General features: G+C 40.6%; 1 protein-coding gene and 1 long non-coding RNA gene across 16 annotated transcripts in view; one reads left to right on the top strand and one right to left on the bottom strand.

Moving 5' to 3' along the window:
* The window catches only part of LOC138164389 (exonuclease 3'-5' domain-containing protein 2-like), a 69,067-nt gene extending 48,740 nt beyond the window's left edge, over nucleotides 1–20,327 (bottom strand). For 3 of the 15 annotated variants that reach the window (XM_069092159.1, XM_069092145.1, XM_069092158.1), the window contains exons 1-4: nucleotides 17,058–17,196; nucleotides 15,305–15,378; nucleotides 8,179–8,277; nucleotides 7,442–7,818 (exon numbers count right to left, since the gene is read on the bottom strand). In XM_069092159.1, coding sequence (XP_068948260.1) covers nucleotides 7,442–7,771 — 330 coding nt within the window. In that variant the 5' untranslated portion in view covers nucleotides 7,772–7,818; nucleotides 8,179–8,277; nucleotides 15,305–15,378; nucleotides 17,058–17,196. The other 12 variants (XM_069092147.1, XM_069092146.1, XM_069092156.1 and 9 more) reach the window with 12 other exon arrangements.
* LOC138164392 (uncharacterized) overlaps nucleotides 17,270–21,355 on the top strand; it is a 54,349-nt gene continuing 50,263 nt past the window's right edge. The window contains exon 1 of the long non-coding RNA XR_011169044.1: nucleotides 17,270–17,407. This is a non-coding gene — a long non-coding RNA (uncharacterized lncRNA). The remainder of the gene's footprint in view (nucleotides 17,408–21,355) is intronic.

Genomic DNA, 21,355 nt, shown 5'->3' with positions numbered 1-21,355 from the left:
AAAAATACGAATTGGTCTCAGCCCATGGAAGAGCTCAAAATTTGAAAATGAAGTAAGAGAAGTAGAGGAGAAATTGGGAAGAGAAACGAGAGTGATGGAAGAAAATCATGAAAAATGAGTCAACAGCTTGGTAAAGAAGACACACACAAAAAAAATGAAGAAAAGAACACCTTAAAAAAACAGTTTAGGCCAAATGGTAAAAGCCAATGAGGAGAAGAATGCCTTAAAAAGTGAAAATGGTCAAATGGAAAGATGCACAAAAATTTGTTGAAGAAAAAAACTCCTTAAAAAGTAGAATTGGTTGGGCAGCTAGGTGGCTCAGTGAATAGCGCAATGGCCCTGGAGTCAGGAGGGTCTGAGTTCAAATCCGACCTCAGATACTTGACACATGTATTAGCTGTGTGACCTTAACTCCAACTGTGTGTCACTTAACTCCAACTGCCTTGCTTCCAGAAAGAAAAAAAAATGTCATGCTTTCGGGGTGGCTACATGGCGCAGTGAATAGAGCACTGGCCCTGGAGTCAGGAGGACCTGAGTTCAAATCCGGCCTCAGACACTTAACACACACACAAAAAATGAGACATGTGACCTTGGGCAAGTCATTTATCCCCAACTGCCCTCCAAAAAGCAAAAAAAAAAGGTAGACTTGGTCAAATGGAAAAAGGAGGTGATATAAAAATAAAAGATAATAATAAGATTTATTTTTTTAAAAAGAAACTATTACAGCAGTATAGGACATAATCAAGAACAGTGGCCAAGGGAATGGAGAGAAGGAATAAATGCAAGAGATAAATGCCCACTCAAGAAAATAATTTCTTAAAAATTAGAATTGAGCAAATAGAAGCTAATGACTTTGAGAAATAAAGAAACAATAAAACAAAACCAAAAGAATGAAAAAATAGAAGACTGTGAAATATCTCACTGGAAAAAAGATCCAGCAGAGATCATTTAAAAATCATTGGACTACCTGAAAGCCATGATCAAAAAAGAGAACCTAGACATCATTTTTCAAGAAATTATCAAGGAAAATTGCCCTGATATTCTAGAACCAGAAGGTAAAATAGAAATAGAAAGAATTTACCAATCACCTCCTGAAAGAGATCCCAAAATGAAAACTCCCAGGAATATCATAGCCAATTCAGAGTTCCCAGGTCAAAAAAAAAATATTGCAAGCAGCCAGAAAGAAACAATTAAAAGTATCATAGAGTCACAGTCAGGATAACACAAGATTTAGCAGTTTCTACAAAAGATTGTGGGGCTAGTAATACGATAATCTGGAGGGTAAAGAAAGTAGGATTACAATCAAGAATCACCTACCCAGCAAAAGTGAGTATAATACTTCACAGGGGAAAAAATATACATTCAATGAAATAGAGGACATTCAAGCATTCCTGATGAAAAGATCAGAGCTGAATAGAAAATTTGACTTTCAAATACAAGACTCAAGAGAAGCATAAAAAAATAAGCAGGAAAGGGAAACCATAAGGGATTTAATAAGGCTAAATTTTTACATTCCTACTTGTAACTCATAAGAACTTTCTCATTATTAGGGCAGTAAGAAGGAGAATATATAGACAGAGGGCATGAGTTGAGTGGACTATAAAGGGATGATATCTAAAACAATAAAATTAAGGAGTGAGAGAGGAATGTACTAGGAGAAAAGGAAAAGGAGATATAGAATGAGGTAAATTATCTCACACAAAAGAGGCAAGAAAAAGCTTTTATAGTTGAGGGGGGAAAAGGGGAAGGGAGTTCCCAGGAAGTGAGTGAACCTTACTCTCATCAGAATTGGCTTAACAAGGGAATAACACTCAACTGGGTATAGAAATCTCTTACAGCACTGGCTCCAGTTGAGAAGACCTGGAGATCAAATCCCGGGCTCAGACACTTAGCACCCACCCAGAAACACCTGGCCGTGTAACCTTGAGCAAGTTACTTAACCCCAATTGCTTAGGGGCAGCCAGGTGGCTCAGCGAGTAAGAGCACCGGTTCCAGTGTTGGGACGACCTGGAGATCGAATCCCGGGCTCAGACACTCAGCACCACACCCAGAAATAACTGGCCATGTAACCTTGAGCAAGTTACTTAACCCCAATTGCTTTAAAAAAATAAAAAAGAAATCTCTTACTATCTTGCTATTACTTAATACTTGCCCTGAGAAAAGTAAGAGGAGAAGGGGGTAATAAAATGAGTATGGGGGGGAGGGCGTTGATAGAAAGCAAGACAAATTGGGGAAGACAGCAGTCAAAAGCCAAACATTTTTGAGGAGGGAGAGGGTGAAAGAAAAGAGTGAATAGAATAAATGAGGAAATAAGATGGAGGAAAATAAGTTATCAATAACAATTGTGAAAAGAAATTTGAGGCCTTTATTGGAGAAACTTGCTTCATTTCTCAACATATAGAAAACTGAGTCAAAATTATAAAAATAAGAGCCATTCCCCAACTGATAAATTAAATTTACTATACAGTTTTCAGATGAAGTAATCAAAGCTATCTACTGCCATATTAAAAAAAATGCTCTCACTATTGATTGGAGAAATGCAAATTAAAACAATTCTGAGGTACCACCTTATACCTATCAGATTGGCTAAAAAAAGAAAATAACAAATGTTGGAGGGGATGTGGGGAAAATGAGATATTAGTGCACTTTTGATGGAGTTCTCAACTGATTTAACCATTCTGTAGAGTGATTTGGAACTATGCTCAAAGGGCTATAAAACCAGGTATACCCTCCGACTTGCCACGTCTGTATCCCAAAGGAGATAAAAAACAAAAAGGAAGAGCACCTATATATACAAAAATATTTATAGCAGTTCTTTTTGTGGTGGTAAAGAATTAGAAACTGAGGGGATGCCCATCACTTGGGGAATGGCTGAGCAAGCTGTGGTCTGTTATTGTGATGGAACACTATTGTACTATAAGAAATGAGGAGCAGAATGCTCTCAGAAAAACCTGAAAAGACTTGCATGAGCTGATGCAAAGTGAAATGTACTTTGTACAAAAGAAATAGCAATATGATAAAATGAGCAGCCATGAATAACTTAACTATTCTCAGCAATACAATGATCCAAGACAACTCAAGGACTTATGATGAAAAGTGCTATCCATCCCCAGAGAAAGAATTTTTGGTGTCTGAATACAAACTGAAGCGTACTTTAAAAAATACTATTGTGCTATAAAAAATTATGAGCAGAATGCTCGAATAAAAACCTAGGAAAACTTACATGAGCTGATTCAAAGTGAAATGTACTGTGTACAAAGTAACAGCTGATCAGTTCTGAATGACTTGGCTATTCTCAGCAATACAACATGAGGGACATACGATGAAAAATGCTATCCATCCTCAAAGAGAGAACTGATGGTATTTGAATACAGACTGAAGCATACTTTTTTAACTTACTTTATTTTTCCTGAGGTTTTTTGGTCTGTTTTCTTTCACACAACATGATTAATATGGAAATGTTTTACATGACTTAAACATGTATAACCTATATTGAACTGCTTGCTTTCTCAATGAGAGAGGGGAGGGAAGGAGAAAGGGAGAGTCTGGAACTCAAAGTTTTAAAAACAAATGTTAAAAATTATTTTTACATGTAACTGGGGAAAAATAAAATACTAAATAAATCTTTAAAAAAAAGACAACACAAAGTCCTTCAAAACCTAGTCCTCTCCTACCTTTGCAATCTTTTTACACCTTAGTCTCCTGGCTATTCCTTGAACAAAACACTAGCAAACAGCTCCAGGCATATTCTTTCTGGCTGTCCCCCATGCCTCCCTCCCCTGCTCTGACTACTGACCCTTCCTGACTCCCTTTACATCTTGGCTAAAATCCCACTTTCTAAAGGAAGTCTTTCCCAATCCTCCTTAATTCTAGTGTCTTTCCTCTGTTAATTATTTCCTATTTATCATGTATTTAGCTTACTTTGCATATATTTGCTTGTATGGTGTCTCCTCCATTAGATTGCAAGCTCCTTGAGGTTAAGGACTATCTTTTATATCTTTTTGTATCCCCAGAGCTTAACACCGTGCTTGGCACATAGTAGGAATCTAATAAATGTTTACTGATCGATTGATGACATCCTCTGCTGGCAGTATGCATACTGTAGTACTTGCTCAGTTAATAAAAAGGACCATTTAGACTCTTCCATTATATGTAACATTCATCTCCATCAATAAAGCCTTTTGATACTCAAACATATGATTCCTATTCTTGTATTCCAGGGAGTATAAGAGAAAGAAAAAAAATCATTAGCCTTAAGTGAAGTTGCCCTGTTAACTGTCCAAGAGGTAAAGTTTCTCCTTTTAACATGGACATGAGGAGGCTGAATAAAGAGTGTAAGTTGAAAAGGAAGGGATTCAAAATGGAATAGGACTGAAAAAAGACTTTCCAATATCTTTTTTTTTTTCTTTTTGGAGGGGGGGGAATGCAGGGCATTTGGGGTTAAGTGACTTGCCCAAGGTCACATGGCTAGTAAGTGTTAAGTGTCTGAGGCCAGATTTGAACTCAGGTCCTCCTGACTCCAGGGCCGGTGCTCTATTCACGTCATCACCTAGTCACCCCCTACTTTCCAATATCTTTCAGAATGAAGTTTCTCCAATATGGCTTTACTGTTCAATATGAAATTAATTCCTAAAGCATGACACACTTACAGACGATGTCTCAGAAATCTTACTGCAGCTATTAAAGCTTAAAACTATATTTAAGACTTTTAGGTTACCCTGTATTCCACAGTGTAAAATCAAATAAAAGTTATTATTTTTTTTAAATTATGTGTCATTTTGGATTATCATGGCTTCCTTCCATTAGTGATGACCACTGAGAAATATACACAATAGTAACTTAAGTGTATTATTTTAAAATTAACCATTCCTCACAATCTTTACCTCATTTACCTCTAGTCAGGGAAGACATTCTTCCCCAAGCTGATTTTTCTAATACCTCTTAAAGCACCAATTTTTTTTTTTAATTTGCCCATTTTATATGAGAATCTTTCTAAAATAGATTACATAATCCCGACTCTTAAAACATTTACATTTAACAGAATGTACCTTGGAGAACACTAATATGACAGCTGCTATTTCTTTCTTTCTCTCTTTTTTTTCTTTTTGGATGGGGGAAGGTAGGGCAATTGGGGTTAAGTGACTTGCCCAAGGTCACATGGCTAGTTTTTTGGTGTGTTAAGGCCGGTGCTCTATTCACTGTGCCACCTATTATTTTCTTGATTACTCAGGGTTATCACCCATTCTTGTCCTGTGCTGCCCTCAACAGTTACCGAAATAGAAGGCTGTCTACTCCTACAACAAACTCTTCTAGATTGCTATGCTATTTGAGTTGTTGCCTTGGCTTTTTGTAGGTTGTTTTTTTTTCTTGTCCTCTTCACTGTCAGACAGTCAACTGTTTAGTACTTCTAACACAACTTCCCCTCCCTGCCCTTTCTATTTGCTGTTTCTAACCTGCTGTGGGCTGGGCAAACCCTGAACTAGAACAAGCCTAGGCCCATTGGAGCTAATTTCCAGATAACAGGGCAGTGCAGGCAACACCAGCTGCCAGCCGGTCTCTCCCTAAGCTGTCACACTTTCAGGGTCCTGTGATAGGGGAGGGGACATGTCAGACACATGGGCTAAACTAATTCTTTTCCTTAGAAGCTACAGCAACAGTCTTAAAGATTTCAGTGGCTCAGGGCACTAAAGACTCAGGCATCTGACATAGCTTCCGGGTGCCCTAGGTTTAAAAGCCTTGCTTCTGAGCTACACTTACCTAGTTCAATCAAATGCCATATCCTTTCCTTACTCTGAATGGCCTTCCCTTGCCTACTAAGACATCTTCCCCGCTTTGTTAGCTGTTAGGTGGAAGAGGAATATCCATTCCATTTCATCCCAATTTTTAATCATACTAGCCCATAGCTACGGGGCCCTCTCCAACAGGGCTGAACGTGGTTGCCTTCTTTAGCCCCAGCCCCATCAATCACCCACCTAGAGGCTTGTGCCACTGTTAGAAGTCATGCTGGAAAGGCAGAGGGCAGCTTGCTTCTAGCTCCCTGGGGACGCTGGGGGCTTCTAGCTCCCACCACCATGCCCAAACAGTAAATTGAGTCCTAACCCTCCCCAGTGCCCATCCTCCTCTGCCCTTCCTTTCCATTGTATCCTCTGAGAACCCTCCTCTGCTGGGCTGCAGTGAATCTAGAGTCAAAGGGCCTGAATTCAAACCCTGCGTCTGCCATGTGACCTACATGACCTCAGACAAGCCATTTAATCTCACCCTACAATGAGGGGGTGCATTAGATGACTCCCAGATCTCTATGATCCTAGAGCTCTTTTCATATTCCTCCCATTTTCTCAGGATGTAGGAAATCCGGCTTTTTCCCAAATATACCGCATCCTTTGGCACCCTCCTCACGTCCCCTGACACACAGGATCAGGAAGAGCTGGTACACTTGTGCTTCCCTGCCACTTCTTCTGCCACCATCATTAGCAACCACCTCATCTGCTTGAAGTTCATTTCATCCTCTCCAGGTCTTTGCTGCTGCCATCTACTGATCTCCAGGTTGTGCTCTCTCTTCCCCAATAAGTTTGGTGTCATCATTATTCATTTATTTCAGTCAAATCTGATTTTTCATGACCCCATCTGAGGTTTTCTTGGCAAACATAATGGAGAGGTTTGTCATTTCCTTCTCTAGCTCATATTACAGATGAGGAAACTTAGGTAAAGAGAGTTAAGTGACTTGCCCAGGGTCACACAGCTAGTAAGTCTGAGGCTGCATCTGACGAGTCTTGCTGATTCCTGCTTTCTGTCCACTGTACCACCTAGCTGCCCTAGTTTAGCACTCAGCTAATGGCTTTTCCTCCATCCCAAACCCTGCCCCTGAAATAGCCAGAGCTCCTAGTTCTTCAACTTTCTCAATTCTTATTACTTCTTTCTCCAGTATATCTCAACTATACAAGAATCATAATAACTGAAATCCCCCTTCTCTATCCACTATTAGTTGCTGAATTGAATTTATTCCAGGTACCAAAATTTTTATTCATGGCTCTTCAAAAACAAAAGTGTTAGGGTTTTAACAAAGTAACAGTAAATCATCTCTGAATAAGCCCAAATGACTCATCAAGAAATAGTACCTCCCCCATAGTAGGCACACCAATATTTACTGAATTAAACCTATTTGGGTTTTACTTAGAGGCTTTCTGCTTTCTGCCCAGCCCTGGTCATGCTCTGGATGGCTCAGTTGTTTTCAATGATTTGATTTCTTACTATATTAATCACAGTACTTATGCGGATACTAGGTAAATGACTAGAAGCTAACCACTCTGCTAAAAACCCATTTTGGTCTAAGTCCAATGTTAGTTTCTCTCTAATCTTATTATCTACTCTCAAAAAGAGGTTAGTTAGAAAGGGTAAGGGGTTGGGGTTTTTTTGCTTGTTTTCTTTTTACTTTATCACTTACCCACTCACAGTCAATTCCAAGGACTGGACACTGTTCCAACTCCTTCCTGAATAAGGGCTCAACTGCTTCCCATTCCTCTCTCTCAGACACAATCACCACCTTCTCTCCAAGGATGCTTTCCAACTGTGAGACATTAGGAACAACCCAGGGCGACAACAGGGGGTCTGTTTTCACTGGGGCCAGTTCCTGGTCGTCAGCTCCCTCCTGCTGCTCTCTGGTGCAGCTGGTTTTGCTCCTCCAGCGCTGGAACACTCTCCATAAGATCAGGCCTCCCACTGCTGTGCCCAGAAGGGTGACCACTGTCGTAGCAACTGTACTGTGTTTGGGCATCTTCCTGCCTCCTGCCACTCAACAGAGTATTTGGCTACCACCCCAAGCTGCAAAACAAATGGGAAAAACACAACAAAGATGACAGCCTACTTGGAGGAATCATTTCCTCTGAGATGGGCCTGAATATCTACAATAGAAACATTTCCTTCTTGGACCACACACAGCTCATGGTAACCAGGGTCGGCATCAGACAATATCGTTTAGCAGTTAAAGTTGGTGGTCTTCTTCTTCAGGCTTTTCTATCCCACCATTGCTGGCATACTCCTCTCCCCACCACTCACTCACTCCGGTTACCAAATGCCTTTAAGACAGGAAAAATTATGTCATAAACCACAACATTTAGAGCTAGAAGATGCTTTGGAGATCGCTTAATTCAATTTCTTCATTTTGTAGAGGAAAAAACTTACATCTCAGTGAGGTTAAGTGACTTGCCCCTATTCACACAGCAAAAGAGCGAGGATTTGAATACATCACCTGACTCCAAATTCAGTGTTGCCACTACATATCTGTAAAAATTAAATGAGATGATGTACATGAAATTATGCATAAAGTTCTGCCTTAATTTAAACTAACCACAATATTCATTGGTGGATGAGCTGCAGTCAATGGGACCATTGCTAGGCATTTGCATTTTAAACCTTAATATAATTATAGTCAGAAGTGTAATTTTGTTATCTATAGCAAATTTTTTTTTTTTAAAGCAATCGGGGTTAAGTAACTTGCTCAAGGTTACACAGCCAGTTACTTCTGGGTGTGGTGCTGAGTATCTGAGCCCGGATTTGATACTTGCTGAGCCACCCAGCCGCCCCTAAGCAATCAGGGTTAAGTAACTTGCTCAAGGTTACACGGCCAGGTGTTTCTGGGTGGGTGCTAAGTGTCTGAGCCCGGGATTCGATCTCCAGGTCTTCTCAACACTGGAGCCGGTGCTCTTACTCACTGTGCTACCTGGCCGCCTCTAATCTATAGCAAATTTCACAACCATAACCCAGGCATACCACTAGCATGAAAAGCAATGTCAAATCATATCAGTTAAAGGACAAAGAAGGGACTTCAGACTTTGTGATATGAAGCCTCATTGGGGTGGGGGGTGGGAGGAACAGCTACCTTGTGGCAAAAAGAAAGAGAGACTTTTATATAATAAAGCAGCTGGAAAGGATGCCCACAGGGGCAGAGGCAAACTGAGCAGAGCAGTTTTCATCCAATTTTACCTAATTATTCTTGCTAACTGGTGCTAAGCTTAGCTGTTTTTACCTATTGAAGGTGTAAAGTGCTTCTAGCACTCTGGTTAGTCTCAGTTTCCCCACTCTAATTCTATCTCAGAGTAATCAACTTGTTATTACTGTATCAGACCCTCTGCTAGGCAGATGAGATAACAGAGAAAAAAGTGAAAATCTCTCCTGCTCTCAAACGAGATTAGTGGCATAAAAGTTTGTATCCCTAATTAAAAGGGATCATAGGCATTTGGGATCAGGTGGGAAAATATAATGGGTTAGAGCAAAGGTAAACATAGGAGAAGACCTGTTGTCTTTGAAATCACATTATCTGACCTATACAGAGCATGAAAATTTGAATATAATTTTAATATGAGGTAGTAAAGGATCAGAAAGGGAAATCTGGTGCATCTTTCACAGAGAGTCAAAAACGATTAGTTTGGCATCACAAAAGTAATACTAAGGTCCCATGATCTCTAGCATAGATATACTCAAAAGAATGAAGCCAGGTTCAGAAGGTACTGTCCAAAAAACACAGCTGTCAATGACTAATCATGTGGCATCGTGAGTGTTCACTCTCACCTACAGAAAGGGTAAGAAAGTAACCCAGGTTTATGCACAGACGGCTATAATCATTACTGCATTGCCTTCTACTCAGTAAATGTTATAACTATTATTTTTTAGTAAATGTTTTATGATAATGGTATTATGGGTTTTAAAAAAAATAAATGGTAAGCACACCAGTTGGGGCTCAAGGACTACAGAAGTGGAGGTTTCCCTTCCTCTGGACTTCTCAACAGTTAACCCTAGCACAGCATGTTATAGTGGTGCCACTCTGAAAACTTCAGACCTTTCAGCATGAAGGCAGGTTGAAGGAAAACAAGTCAGGCTAGGGATCAAGAATAAGGATTCACATCATGTCTAGGCTACACTTTCATGTAGCTAAGAGCCAAGAGTAATGGAAAACTCTTGAGAACATAAAACAAATGATTACATGGAAACAAAGAAGGTGTCCTTCAACAAGGATATAGTTGAACAAAGTGAATATGAATGAATATGCTGAACCATAAGAGAAAAAAACAAGAGGAATTCATAGAAACATGGAAAGACTTGTACAAACGAATAAAAAGTAAAATGATCAAAACTAGAAGAATAGCATAAACTATTAACTACAATAATGCAAATGAAAACAATGATGAAAAGCAAGCAATCTCTGATGAACCAAACTAAATGTGTAGGAAAGCAGGTGATGAAACACTTCCCATCTTTCTATAGGTAAAGGAATGACTACAGGTACAGAAACGTTGCATAGTCTTATCAGTTATGCTTGCTGCAGCAGTTGGTTTTCTTTAACTATTCTTTGCTATGAGGAAAGGTTCAATGGCCAAAATATAATGGTAAATGATGGTTGTGTAAAGCCTAAGCAGGCACGGAACTCATTAATCCACTTAGATTTTAAAAACCCACACAGAAGATAGAAATGTAGGTTGGTAATGGAGGAAGAATAAAGAAAAGTGACTCAGATTTATCAGAAAAATGTCAGGGCTAAAATTCAGGGTAAGTTGAGACAGATGAATGTGAAGGTATAATAAAGAGACTTTTTAGTTATGTGGGGGAAAAAAAAGGAAGATCAAAGAAAAGACAAGAATTTGGAGTGGATAAGATGATAGTGGATGACCAAAAAAAAAGGTACAACTACTCAACTCTTAATTAGCAGCAGTTTTCCCTGCCCAGAATGATCTTTGATTTGGTGAGGTTAAATCAAAACTGGTTAAGATCAGGTTGAAACCCAAAACAAGGGAGATCTTAAGAATCAATTAACCGAGGGGCGGCCAGGTGGCTCAGCGAGTAAGAGCACCGGTTCCAGTGTTGGGACGACCTGGAGATCGAATCCCGGGCTCAGACGCTCAGCACCACACCCAGAAATAACTGGCGGTGTAACCTTGAGCAAGTTATTTAACCCCAATTGCTTAAAAAAAAAAAAAAAAAGAAAAAAAAAGAATCAATTAACCTACATTTATTAAGTTCCTATTCTGTCAGGCACTGTATCAAATGCTAGAAAGAAAACCTAGATCTGACTTCAATGAGATCAAGTTACCAGATTCACATACCGAAATACCAACAAGCCCCAAACATCCCAAAACACTAAAAGAACTGGAAAACATGATTGCTGAGCCAAAGTCACATGAAAATAGTGCCCCAGGCCTGGAAAGTACAAATGTTGTCCTAACTGTAGAAAAAAGAAAAGTAGAGGGGGGAAGGGTGGTATCTTCAAACTATAGGCCTGTGAACTTGACTTTTGACTCCCTTTAGAGTATTTTCAAAGGAAAGCAGCTATCACTAAGAGTCAGCATGACTTCATTAATAATAAATAATGTACATGGATCAAGGCTATGAGGGGGCAGTTAAGGGAAGAAATTCAAGTTAGCACTAGCCATATTTTTTTTTTAATGCTCCAGGTCACTAATAATTAGAGAACTACAAGCTAAAACAACTCTGAGGTTCTACCTCACAACCCTACGATTGGCAAAGGGTACTAAAAAGGAAAATGACAAATACTAGAGAGGCTTTGGGAAAACAGACATAATAATGCAAACTGTGAACGGAGATTTGAGTTAGTCTGGCCACAGTTAAGTGGATGTAATTTGCAAACGTTCCTAAAAAGTCACATCACTCAGTTATACATACTCTTTGATCTGTTGAGACCACTCTTAAGCCTATCTCTCAAAGAAATCAAAGAAAGAAAGTACCTATATGTTAAAAATTATTGCAGATTGGGGTGGCTAGGTGGCACAGTGAATAGAGCACTGGCCCTGGAGTCAGGAGGACCTGAGTTCAAATCTGGCCTCAGACACCTAACACTTACCAGCAGTGTGACCTTGGGCAAGTCACTTAACCCCAGCTACCCCTCCAAAAAGCAAAAAACAAAACAAAACAATTATTGCAGATCTTTTTTGCAGTGACAAAGACCTGAAGACTGAGGAATGGTTGATCAAGTAGTGGGATATCAATGTGATGGAATCCTATTGTGCTGTAAGAAAAGATGAAGGGAAAACTGAATATAATACTTCAGGAGAAAATATGGACATTCAATGAAATAGAGGACTTTCAAGTATTGTTGATGAAAAGATCAGAGCTGAATAAAAAATATGACTTTCAAATACAAGAATCAAGAGAAGCATGAAAAGGTAAATAGGAAAGAGAAATCATAAGAAACTTATTAAAGTTGAACTGTTTACATTCCTACATGGAAAGACAGTATTTGTAACTCATGAGCCTTTTCTCAGTATTAGGATAGTTGAAAGGAATGTGTGTGTGTGTATTATATATGTATGTCTATATGTGTGTGTATATGTATATATGGGCAGAGGGCACAGGGTGAGTTGAATATGAAGGGATGATATCTAAAAAATAAAATTAAGGGGTGAGAGAGGAATATATTGGGAGAAGGAGAAAGGGAGAGACAGAATAGGGTAAATTATCTCACATAAAAGAGGCAAGAGAAAGCTGTTACAATGGAGAGGAAGAGCAGGAAGGTGAAAGGGAATGAATCAACCTCACTCTCATTGGACTTGGCTTAAGGAGGGAATAACTGTGTATATTACCCTACAGGAAAGAAGGAGGGATGATAGAAGGGAGGACAGATTAGGGGAAGGGGGAGTCAGAAGCAAAATACTTTTGAAAAGGGACAGGGTCAAAGGAGAAAACAGAATAAATGGGGGGTGGGATAGGATGGAGGGAAACAGTTTTTCACAATATGATTACTATGGAAATGTTTTGCATAACTATACATGTATAATCTATATTAAATTGCTTGTCTTCTCATGGGGGGTTGAGGAGGGAAAAAGGGAGGAAATCTGGAACTCAAAGTTTTAAAAACAAATATTAAAAAATTGTTTTTACATGCATCGGGAAAATAAGATATATAGGCAATGGGGTATAGAAATTCATCTTGCCCTATAACAAAGTAAGGGAGAGCACAAATCCAGAGGTTTTATGATTAAAGATGCTACCTTTTTCTTGATAGAAAGCTAAAAAAGGCCTCAAGAGTACAGGATGAGATCTTACTTTTTTGTTTTTTGGATGTGGCAAATGCAGAGATTTGTAGGTGCCTTTTTTTTTTTGCTTTTTGGAGGGGGGAAGGTAGGGCAATTGGGTTTAAGTGACTTGCCCAAGGTCACATGGCTACTTTTTGTTGTAAGTGTCTGAGGCTGGATTTGAACTCAGGTCCTCCTGACTCCAGGGCCAGTGCTCTATTCACTTCACCACCTAGCTGCCCCACCTATCTTTTTTTTAAACAGGGATTTTGCTTTTCTTTCTCAATTAGGGAGGGTGGGATTTTTTTGCTGACTGAAAAGATTTTTAATTTAGAAAAAGAAAACAAGATATTCAATTTATTATATACTCGAAAAGCAAGCTATACTCAACAAAGACTCACCTAGTATAATTTTTCTATTTTGAATATGGAAATAATCATCTTATTTGGTTAAGTTCAGAATTCTAAAAAAGAATAAATAATAATGGACTAACTACATTTCCTTTTCTGACAGGGCTACTATAATGGAAGATAAGGGAAGTGACATAAATATAGTTTACCTAGATTTCAATAAGCCAGTTCCCAAATATTTCATACTATTCTTGTGGTCTACTCTGAGCCTAGCTCATCTCCTGGGAAGCAACAGACTCTCAATTGGCCTACCTTAAGTCTCTCCTCTCAATACCTCCTTCACAATTTGCTATTCTGATTCTTCTAAAACACAGTTCTGAGCATATAACTTCCCAATTCAACAAATTCCTGTGGTTCCCTATTACCTCCAGGATCTAGTATAAACTCCGCTGTTTACCATTTAAAACCTTTCATAATCTGGCCCAAAACTACCCTTCCAACCTAACTACTCTCTCTCATGCATCCTACAGTACAAACTAGCCTTTTTAATAATATTCTTCAGGGAGGCTAGGTGGCAAAGTGAATAGAGCACCAGCCCTAGAGTCAGGAGGACCCGAGTTCAGATATGGTCTTAGACACTTGACATACTTACTAGGCAAGTGACTTTGGGCAAGTCACTTAACCCCAATTGCCCTCCAAAGGTAATAATAATAATAATAATAATATTCTTCACACAGGATATTTCACCTTCCATCTCTGGACCTGTCCACGGCTGTCCCCCTGGACATCCCTAGAATACATTCCTTCCTCATTTCTGCCTCTCAGAATCCCTAGTTTCATTATAACTCAAATAGAGCAACGCCTACAACTGGCCCTTCCTGATTGCCCAGCTTCTCATTCCTTCTCTCTAATTACTGGGTATCTATTTGCACATACCTATTTATGAACATGCTTCCCTGCCTAGATTATAATCTCCTTGATTATTTCATTTTTGTCTTTTTATCTCTGTTTACATAGTAGGTGCTCAATAAATTCTTTTTTTTTAATTATTATTTTTTAGAGGGCAACTGGAGTTAAGTGACTTGCCCAGGGTCACACGGCTAGTTTTGTGTGTGTGTGTGTGTGTGTGTGTGTGTGTGTGTGTGTTAAGTGTCTGAGGCTGGATCCAAACCCAGATCCTCCTGACTCCAGGGCCGGCATTCTATTCACTGTGCCACCTAGCCGCCCCTCAATAAATTCTTAATGATTGTCACTCTTCCTTTTCTGCTCATTTCGAGAAGGGGTAGTTTCATTCTTTGTTTTTATTCCACTACAGCACAGTGCCTGGAATGTTGCTAGTCCTTAACAAATACTTGTTGATCAAGATCATTATCATTTTTTCCTTCCACATTAACTCTTTCTATAGCCACACCACAGTAGACTCATTGAGTTTTAAGTCCTCTGAATCCCCCAGAATGTGTTCACATAAATTATTTTCTATCTATGCTTCCTCCAGCCAATTTTTTGTACAAATGACTCTGAAGTATAGGACTTTAGTTTTACGTTTACTGAATTTCAACTTATTAAATTCTGCTCAGAGTTATTCCTTACATCTAACAAATTCACAAAGTTTGTAAAAAAAAAAAGGGGGGGGGGACTCATTAGCAAAGCTTGTAAAAAAAAAGGGGGGGGGGAAGGGACCCTTTGTAAGAAGATCAACACATTTATTCACTGCTGCTGTGAGTGTAGCCAGAAAATAATTAGGAATTCTCCAAGAAAAAGTGACTAAATTTTATAAGCTTTGACTCAAAGAACCCACTATTGAAAATATGCCACAATGAGGTTAACTGAAGTAAGATACCTGTTAATAATAATATTCACAGCAGAATTATTTGCAATAATAAAAAAATAGGGAAAATGAGTTCAACAAACTACATAAATATAATGGACTATTACCTTGTTTTAAGGAAAAGGAAGACTTCGGAGAACCTTGGGAAGACTAGCATGAACTAGATGAAAGTAGATTGACCCTGAAGAAAAATATGCATGAAAAACACAGAACTCAGTCTTCAAAACCTGGATCCATGTAGTGACAAATTAGACTTTAGAACAGTAATGGTAAAGACAGTCTCACAACACAAGTGGTGGAATGATACAGCTTTGGGATGAGGCTTATATCGTCAAGCAGATTTGCTTTACTGTATTTCTTTGTTCCAAAGGAGCTTTCAATTGGGAGAGGGGGAGTGAGGAAGGGCAATCTCTGGGAAAGATCAGCTGAAAAAAGAGCACCAATAAAATGCTTTTTCAAAGAATTTAGAGAAAGAACACCTTTACACAGTGATGCAAAATGAGGAAAGCAGAGCCAAAAGAATAATGGTGAAAAATCACAGGATGACTATCCACCTCCTAACAAAGTTATATTTACAGGCTTATGATGGAATACATGTGTGAATAAGACAACGGAGGAATTAGTTTTGCTTGACTCTGAATATTTGTTAAAAGGGTTTTCTTTTTCTTTTTTTTCTTTTCAGTGGGGATGGATGGGAGAGGAAAAAATGCTTGTTAATGGCAAAAAAATGAAAAAAATTAATCGCAGGATCATAAACTTAGGACTGGAAGGGACCTATCATGTTTCAACACCTTCATTTTATAGTTGAGGAAGTGAGGCCCAAGATCACACGGTCTATGGAGTGGCAGAGCCAGGATTTACCCTAAATCTATTTGTTTTTTTTACTGAGGTGTGAGAGAAAGCTGTGTCTGTTACATATCCTATATTAAACCAAAACAATTTGTATGCTTTATTTAGTTACACTTAAATCACAGTTACTCTTTTTCCTTTTGAAAAACTCCAAATGTTTTCACCAGAATTGACAAAAACATCCATGACACAAAAATTCCAATTGCTTGCTTAGTAATTAGGATTATTATTTAGTTTTATAACTAAAGTAGACATTGGAAGCTATCTCTTTCACTTCATACGTGAGAAAACTGACTCTCAGATAAGTGAGAGCCCAATGAGTGCTCAAAGGAAAAGAAATATCAGTGGCAGAGTCAGGAATATGAACCTGGGCCCTCTGGCTCTAAATTCAGTGCCCTTTTCAAATGTACTTATGATCATTACACAGCAGTCAATCGACAAACATTAAGCAATTACAAAGTCCCCATCCACAAAGGAGCTTATATATAGCCTGTTGGAATTTTCTGTCATTTTCCAAGCTGTAAGAAAAATAGACATAAATCATATATAATATGCCCACTTTTTCATCCCATGAAAATAAAGCATAAAAATGTATGGGATGCCAGCAGGTGGAAATGGGCATACAAACCTGGTTCTTCCTCTCAGGGATAATGGAGTGAGGAATATTTAAAATAAGCAACAACATCGAATCTGGGCTAATAGGGCAAGTTGGAACGCTGTCAAGATATAGCTATTTAATCAGGTCAAGAACTGGAGGAAAGCCATAAAGACTAGGCCATGAGAAAAGATCCAGGAGATTCAGGGAAAAAAAAAAAAGTTGTGTGAATGAGGGGCACAAGGGGATGGAACCAGCTTCCAGAGCTCCTCCCAAGTGTTAGATGACCGGATCCCGGGTATACAGAAATGACTCCTGACCCAGCTTCCCTCACCGGACTTGGAAAAAAGAACCAGATTTGGGAAACGTGAATGCAGGTGTGAGTGCGGAGGCGCAGGGGAACGAAGAAGATGCACCTTTGGAACAGAACGCCCTATTTCCCAGCTGTAAACGACCAGGGTGCCTCCCCAAGCTTGGGGGTGGGAGAAATCCCGGAGATTTGGAAGACACGCATGATTAATGAGCAGGTGAGGGATGCAGGGTAACAGAGGAGGCACGCCTCTGAAACAGGACTCCCTCACTCTCTCCCAGGAGGGGGTGACCTGATGCCAGCCACGTCCGTCAGGACCACGCAGGGTGTTCCAGTACCCAGCCTTCCTCCCGGAGCCTGGGGGGAAAAAGCACCGGGGCATTCGTAAGTGACTGAAGGGTGAAGGCGAACTGAGAGCACACACCTCTGGAGCAGGACTCCCGGGGCACCAGGCAGGTAGGGATGACTCCAGGTGTTCGAGGAGCCAGCCTCCCTCCCGGGCGGGGGCGCACAAGTCCACTGGGACCTCGAGTCCGGCCGTGGAGCTAGCGGGAGGGGGGGCCCAGAAACGGATTTAGGGAGCCACGGAGGGAGCTGGGGGTGGGGCAGGGTCCCTCCCTAGCGAAGAGCTGCCCTCCCAAAGGGCGGGCCGGGTCCCCTTCTAGACGCAGCCCGCGGCCCTCCCCACATAGCTGGCTCCGGAACCCTTACCGGTAGGACGTCCGGGCTAGCGGCGGGGGGCGGCTGGAAGCTCCGCCTCCGCGTGCCTCCCCCGGCTTTCGCTCCGGCTGGAAACCACTTCCGCTGACCGGCTTCAGCAGAGACGGGGGCTGCCCGGACGGTCCTTAAGGCGCCTCTTCCGCGCGTGTGGGCGCCGCCATGTTGTACGACCACGTGCGCCTGCTCTGCAGCCAATTCTGGTGGCTGCAGCTGTACGGGAAGAGCTTAAGTTTGGGCTTAAAAGTACAAATGCAAAGATTTATCTGATAGGGGCTTTCTTCGCAGGGAGAAGACGCTTGAAAAAATGGCAAACAAGTTTTAATAGCTAGCTTATGATCTTGCCTTTATTATAGATAGATATAAATGTAGAGGTGGAAATACAGATATGGATATAGAAACTAAATATGAATGTAGATGTAGATATATAGATATGGATATGAATATAAATATGGATACATATCTATGCATATAGGTACATATTATTAATCCCCCCCCCCCAAATATCACAAGTTTATGAGGCGTGCATTGCAACTGGATTTATTACAAGAGAAATGAACATGCATATGGAACTCCAGATGCAAGGAGTTCACAATCCAAACAAAAGCTTGCATTTTTATCAAGTTGCAATAAAAGGACGAGGAGAAACAGCTATGTCTATCGAAAGAGGAGTGTCATGGGACACTAAATATCTAAATATGAGGTGATTCGGGTCTGCACCAGAGTACTTGCAATGTCAGAGGAGCAAAGGAGGTATATGTAAAACATATTATTCTGAGGTATAATCAGCAGTCCATGGTGATAGATTAGGGAACAGCAGGGAAGGGCTAGCAGAGAAATAGGGAAGAGACAAAGATGTTGCCACCTTGGGAGACTATTATTCAGCAGAATAAGAAAAAGTTTGAAAGGGGGAATGGTTTGAGGAAAAATATTATGAGTTCAGCACTAGATGTATTAAGACGTCTTTGGACATCCAGTTTGTGTGCGCCCCAAAATTGTGTGCAACAGAGATCCTTCCGCAAATAATACACAGAGGCTTCTCATGGTAGGGAGCAGAAAAGAATGGTTTATTACAATCTTGAGAAACCCTAAGGAAGAATTCTCCCCCAATCCCCTGCTGACCCATTTCTTCCATTGGCCGGAAATCAGGTGCACAATCTAAGCTCGGCAATCTACCTCAAGTACAAGGAAACCGTAGACCATCCAATGTACATTTGAGAAAGCACTTCTGTCCTTATTTGGCATATCTTATGCTGAGGTGTCACAGAGGAGAGGGGTGACTCCCTACTGTTCTGAATTTTGAGTCCATGTAAATCATGTGATTAACGGGTGAAGGGGAACTTGGGCCTGTTTCCCACGAAAAGACTTACTAGATTTTAGAGTATAGTCTGAGAAGTTTCAGCTCTCTCACTCAAGTTTAAGGTGTCTAATAGGCCGTTAGAGATGGGAGAATGAAGGTCAGCAGAGAGGTTAGAACCAGTTAAGTAGATTTAAGACTCAGCATAGAAATGACCATTGAATTCATGGGAGTTAATGAGATCACCAAGTAAAACAGTATATAGAGAAGACAGCCTATGATAGAACCCCATGGGGAATCCACAGGGTGTGACCTGGATGAAAATATAGAAAAGGGAACTAGGAAGGAAGAGTTGGAAGAGAATCAATAGAGTTCTGTTACGAAAATTTAGAAAAGAGTATCAAGGAGAAGAGGGTTAGTGTGAAAGGTTACAGTGAGGTCGAGGGATGAAAGACTTAAAAAAAGCCACTAGACTCAGCAAATAAGAAGTCATTAGTAATTGTAAAGAGAACAGTTTCAGTTGAATGCCAATGTCATAAGCCAGATAATGGAGAATTAAGAAAGGAGCGAGAGAGACAAAGAATTACAGGCATTTATTGTAAATGACCTTCTCAAGTTTGTCCCAAAAGTCAAAATAAGTCAGTGTGGCACCCAGTACCCAAAACTGCAACAGCTGGAGGAAGCAGTATAGAGGAAAGATTTCACGAGTCTCTTTGGGTTCTCTAGTCTCCTCTGTTTTTCCTATACAATCCACTAAACATTTATTAAGCACCTGCAATGCTGGGCACTATGCTAAGTACTGGGGATACAATTCATAAAAAGATAGTCCCAGCCCTCAAGGAAGTCCAAATCCAAGGTCCAGCCTGTTTTTACAGACAGTTGTGGAACAATCTACATAGAAGGAGGTGGGATAAGTGTCATCTCAGCTCTTCCCCATCACAGCACCATTGGAGATTAGATTAGGGCTCAGGCGATGGGAGGGGAGACAGTGCTGTGTTGCTGTTGAGTTCTATCAGTTGTGTTTTACTCCTCATGACCTCATTTAGGATTTTCTTGGCAAAGATACTGGAGTAGTTTGCCATTTTCATCTCCAGCTCATTTTACATTTGAGGAAACTGACGCAGAGTGAAGTAACTTGCCCAGGGTCACAATAGTATTTGAGGCCTGATTTGAACTCATGAAGATGAGTCTTCCTGATTCCAAGCACAGTGCTCTATCCACTGCACCACCTAGCTGCCCCATAGACAGTTCTAACTTTATGCAAATTCAGCTTTATTAAAGAATGCTGAAAGAAATTCTAAATGCCAAAAAACACCAGTGTCAACTTTACTATACAGTAACTATGCTGTCTATCTCTGCTGCTGCCTTTCAGCTCAGTGCTCCCAGGCCTCTTCACTCTCTCCAAAAGAAAAAAAAAAAAGGCTCCAAGTGAAAGCAGAAGAAAGGAGGCAGAGAGACAGCCACCACTGCTGCTGCAGCTGTGACCTCCCGCACCAAGAAGGGAGACCTTTGACCCTTTCTGCCCACCTGCCTGAATGTCTGGCCCTAAGGTGTCAGTCTTCCCGTTGGCTACTATGCATCTATATACTAGGCTCTGCCTGTCCCCATCTTCTCCTGTCTGTATCTGACCCCCATGTATCTGCCTAGCCCCCATATGCCCTTGGACCATGTGCTACCGCCCCTTCCTCCATGGGTCTAAGGCCTAGGACAAATTTGAATTACAGTAGAGGTCAGACAGGGTAAAAAAAAAACTGTCCATAGGGGCTGCTAGGTGATGCTGTGAATAGATTGCCAGCCCTGGAGTCAGGAGGACCAGAGTTCAAATCCGAAGTCAGACACTTAACATAAAAACTAGCCATGTGACCTTGGGCAAGTCACTTAACCCCAATTGCCCTCCAAAAAGCAAAAAAACCCCCAAACTGTCCATAGTCCTTAACTGATGGGATTAGGCTAAAGGAGACTTCACTCTGTCCTGAAGTCTAACGGTGCATAGTACCCAAAGGTCTAGCAAGTTTAAAATATGGGGTCACTCAGACTATATTTTGTCCAGTGGCCTAGATACAGTTTGGGGTTTCTGGGAACCCTGAAATGTCAGGGTAAAGGGTGGCATTCACCTAGAAATAATTCACGCACTCAAACTGTCTTCCAGTTAAAGTAGTGAGACTTATTTTAATGCCAATGGGGGGAGATTCTCAGGGAATCTGCAATTTATTAGGGATGAGGCTGACACTTACATACAGAAAAGGGACAGTGAAAAGATCTGGATGGGATTGAGGAGTGGTAAATAGCCTGGGGTGGGCAAGGTGTAATAGTGAAAGGAATAAAGTAGCCTGGGGTGGGTCAACTGACCCCCTCTAATACAATGGATCCCAAACCTTCCTCATGTCCTG

This window comes from Petaurus breviceps, unplaced genomic scaffold (genome assembly GCF_028583685.1).
Source record: "Petaurus breviceps papuanus isolate PSGF00001 unplaced genomic scaffold, PetGlider_PUasm1.0 189, whole genome shotgun sequence".
NCBI lineage: Eukaryota > Metazoa > Chordata > Mammalia > Diprotodontia > Petauridae > Petaurus > Petaurus breviceps.
This window is presented reverse-complemented; position numbering and strand designations above follow the sequence as displayed.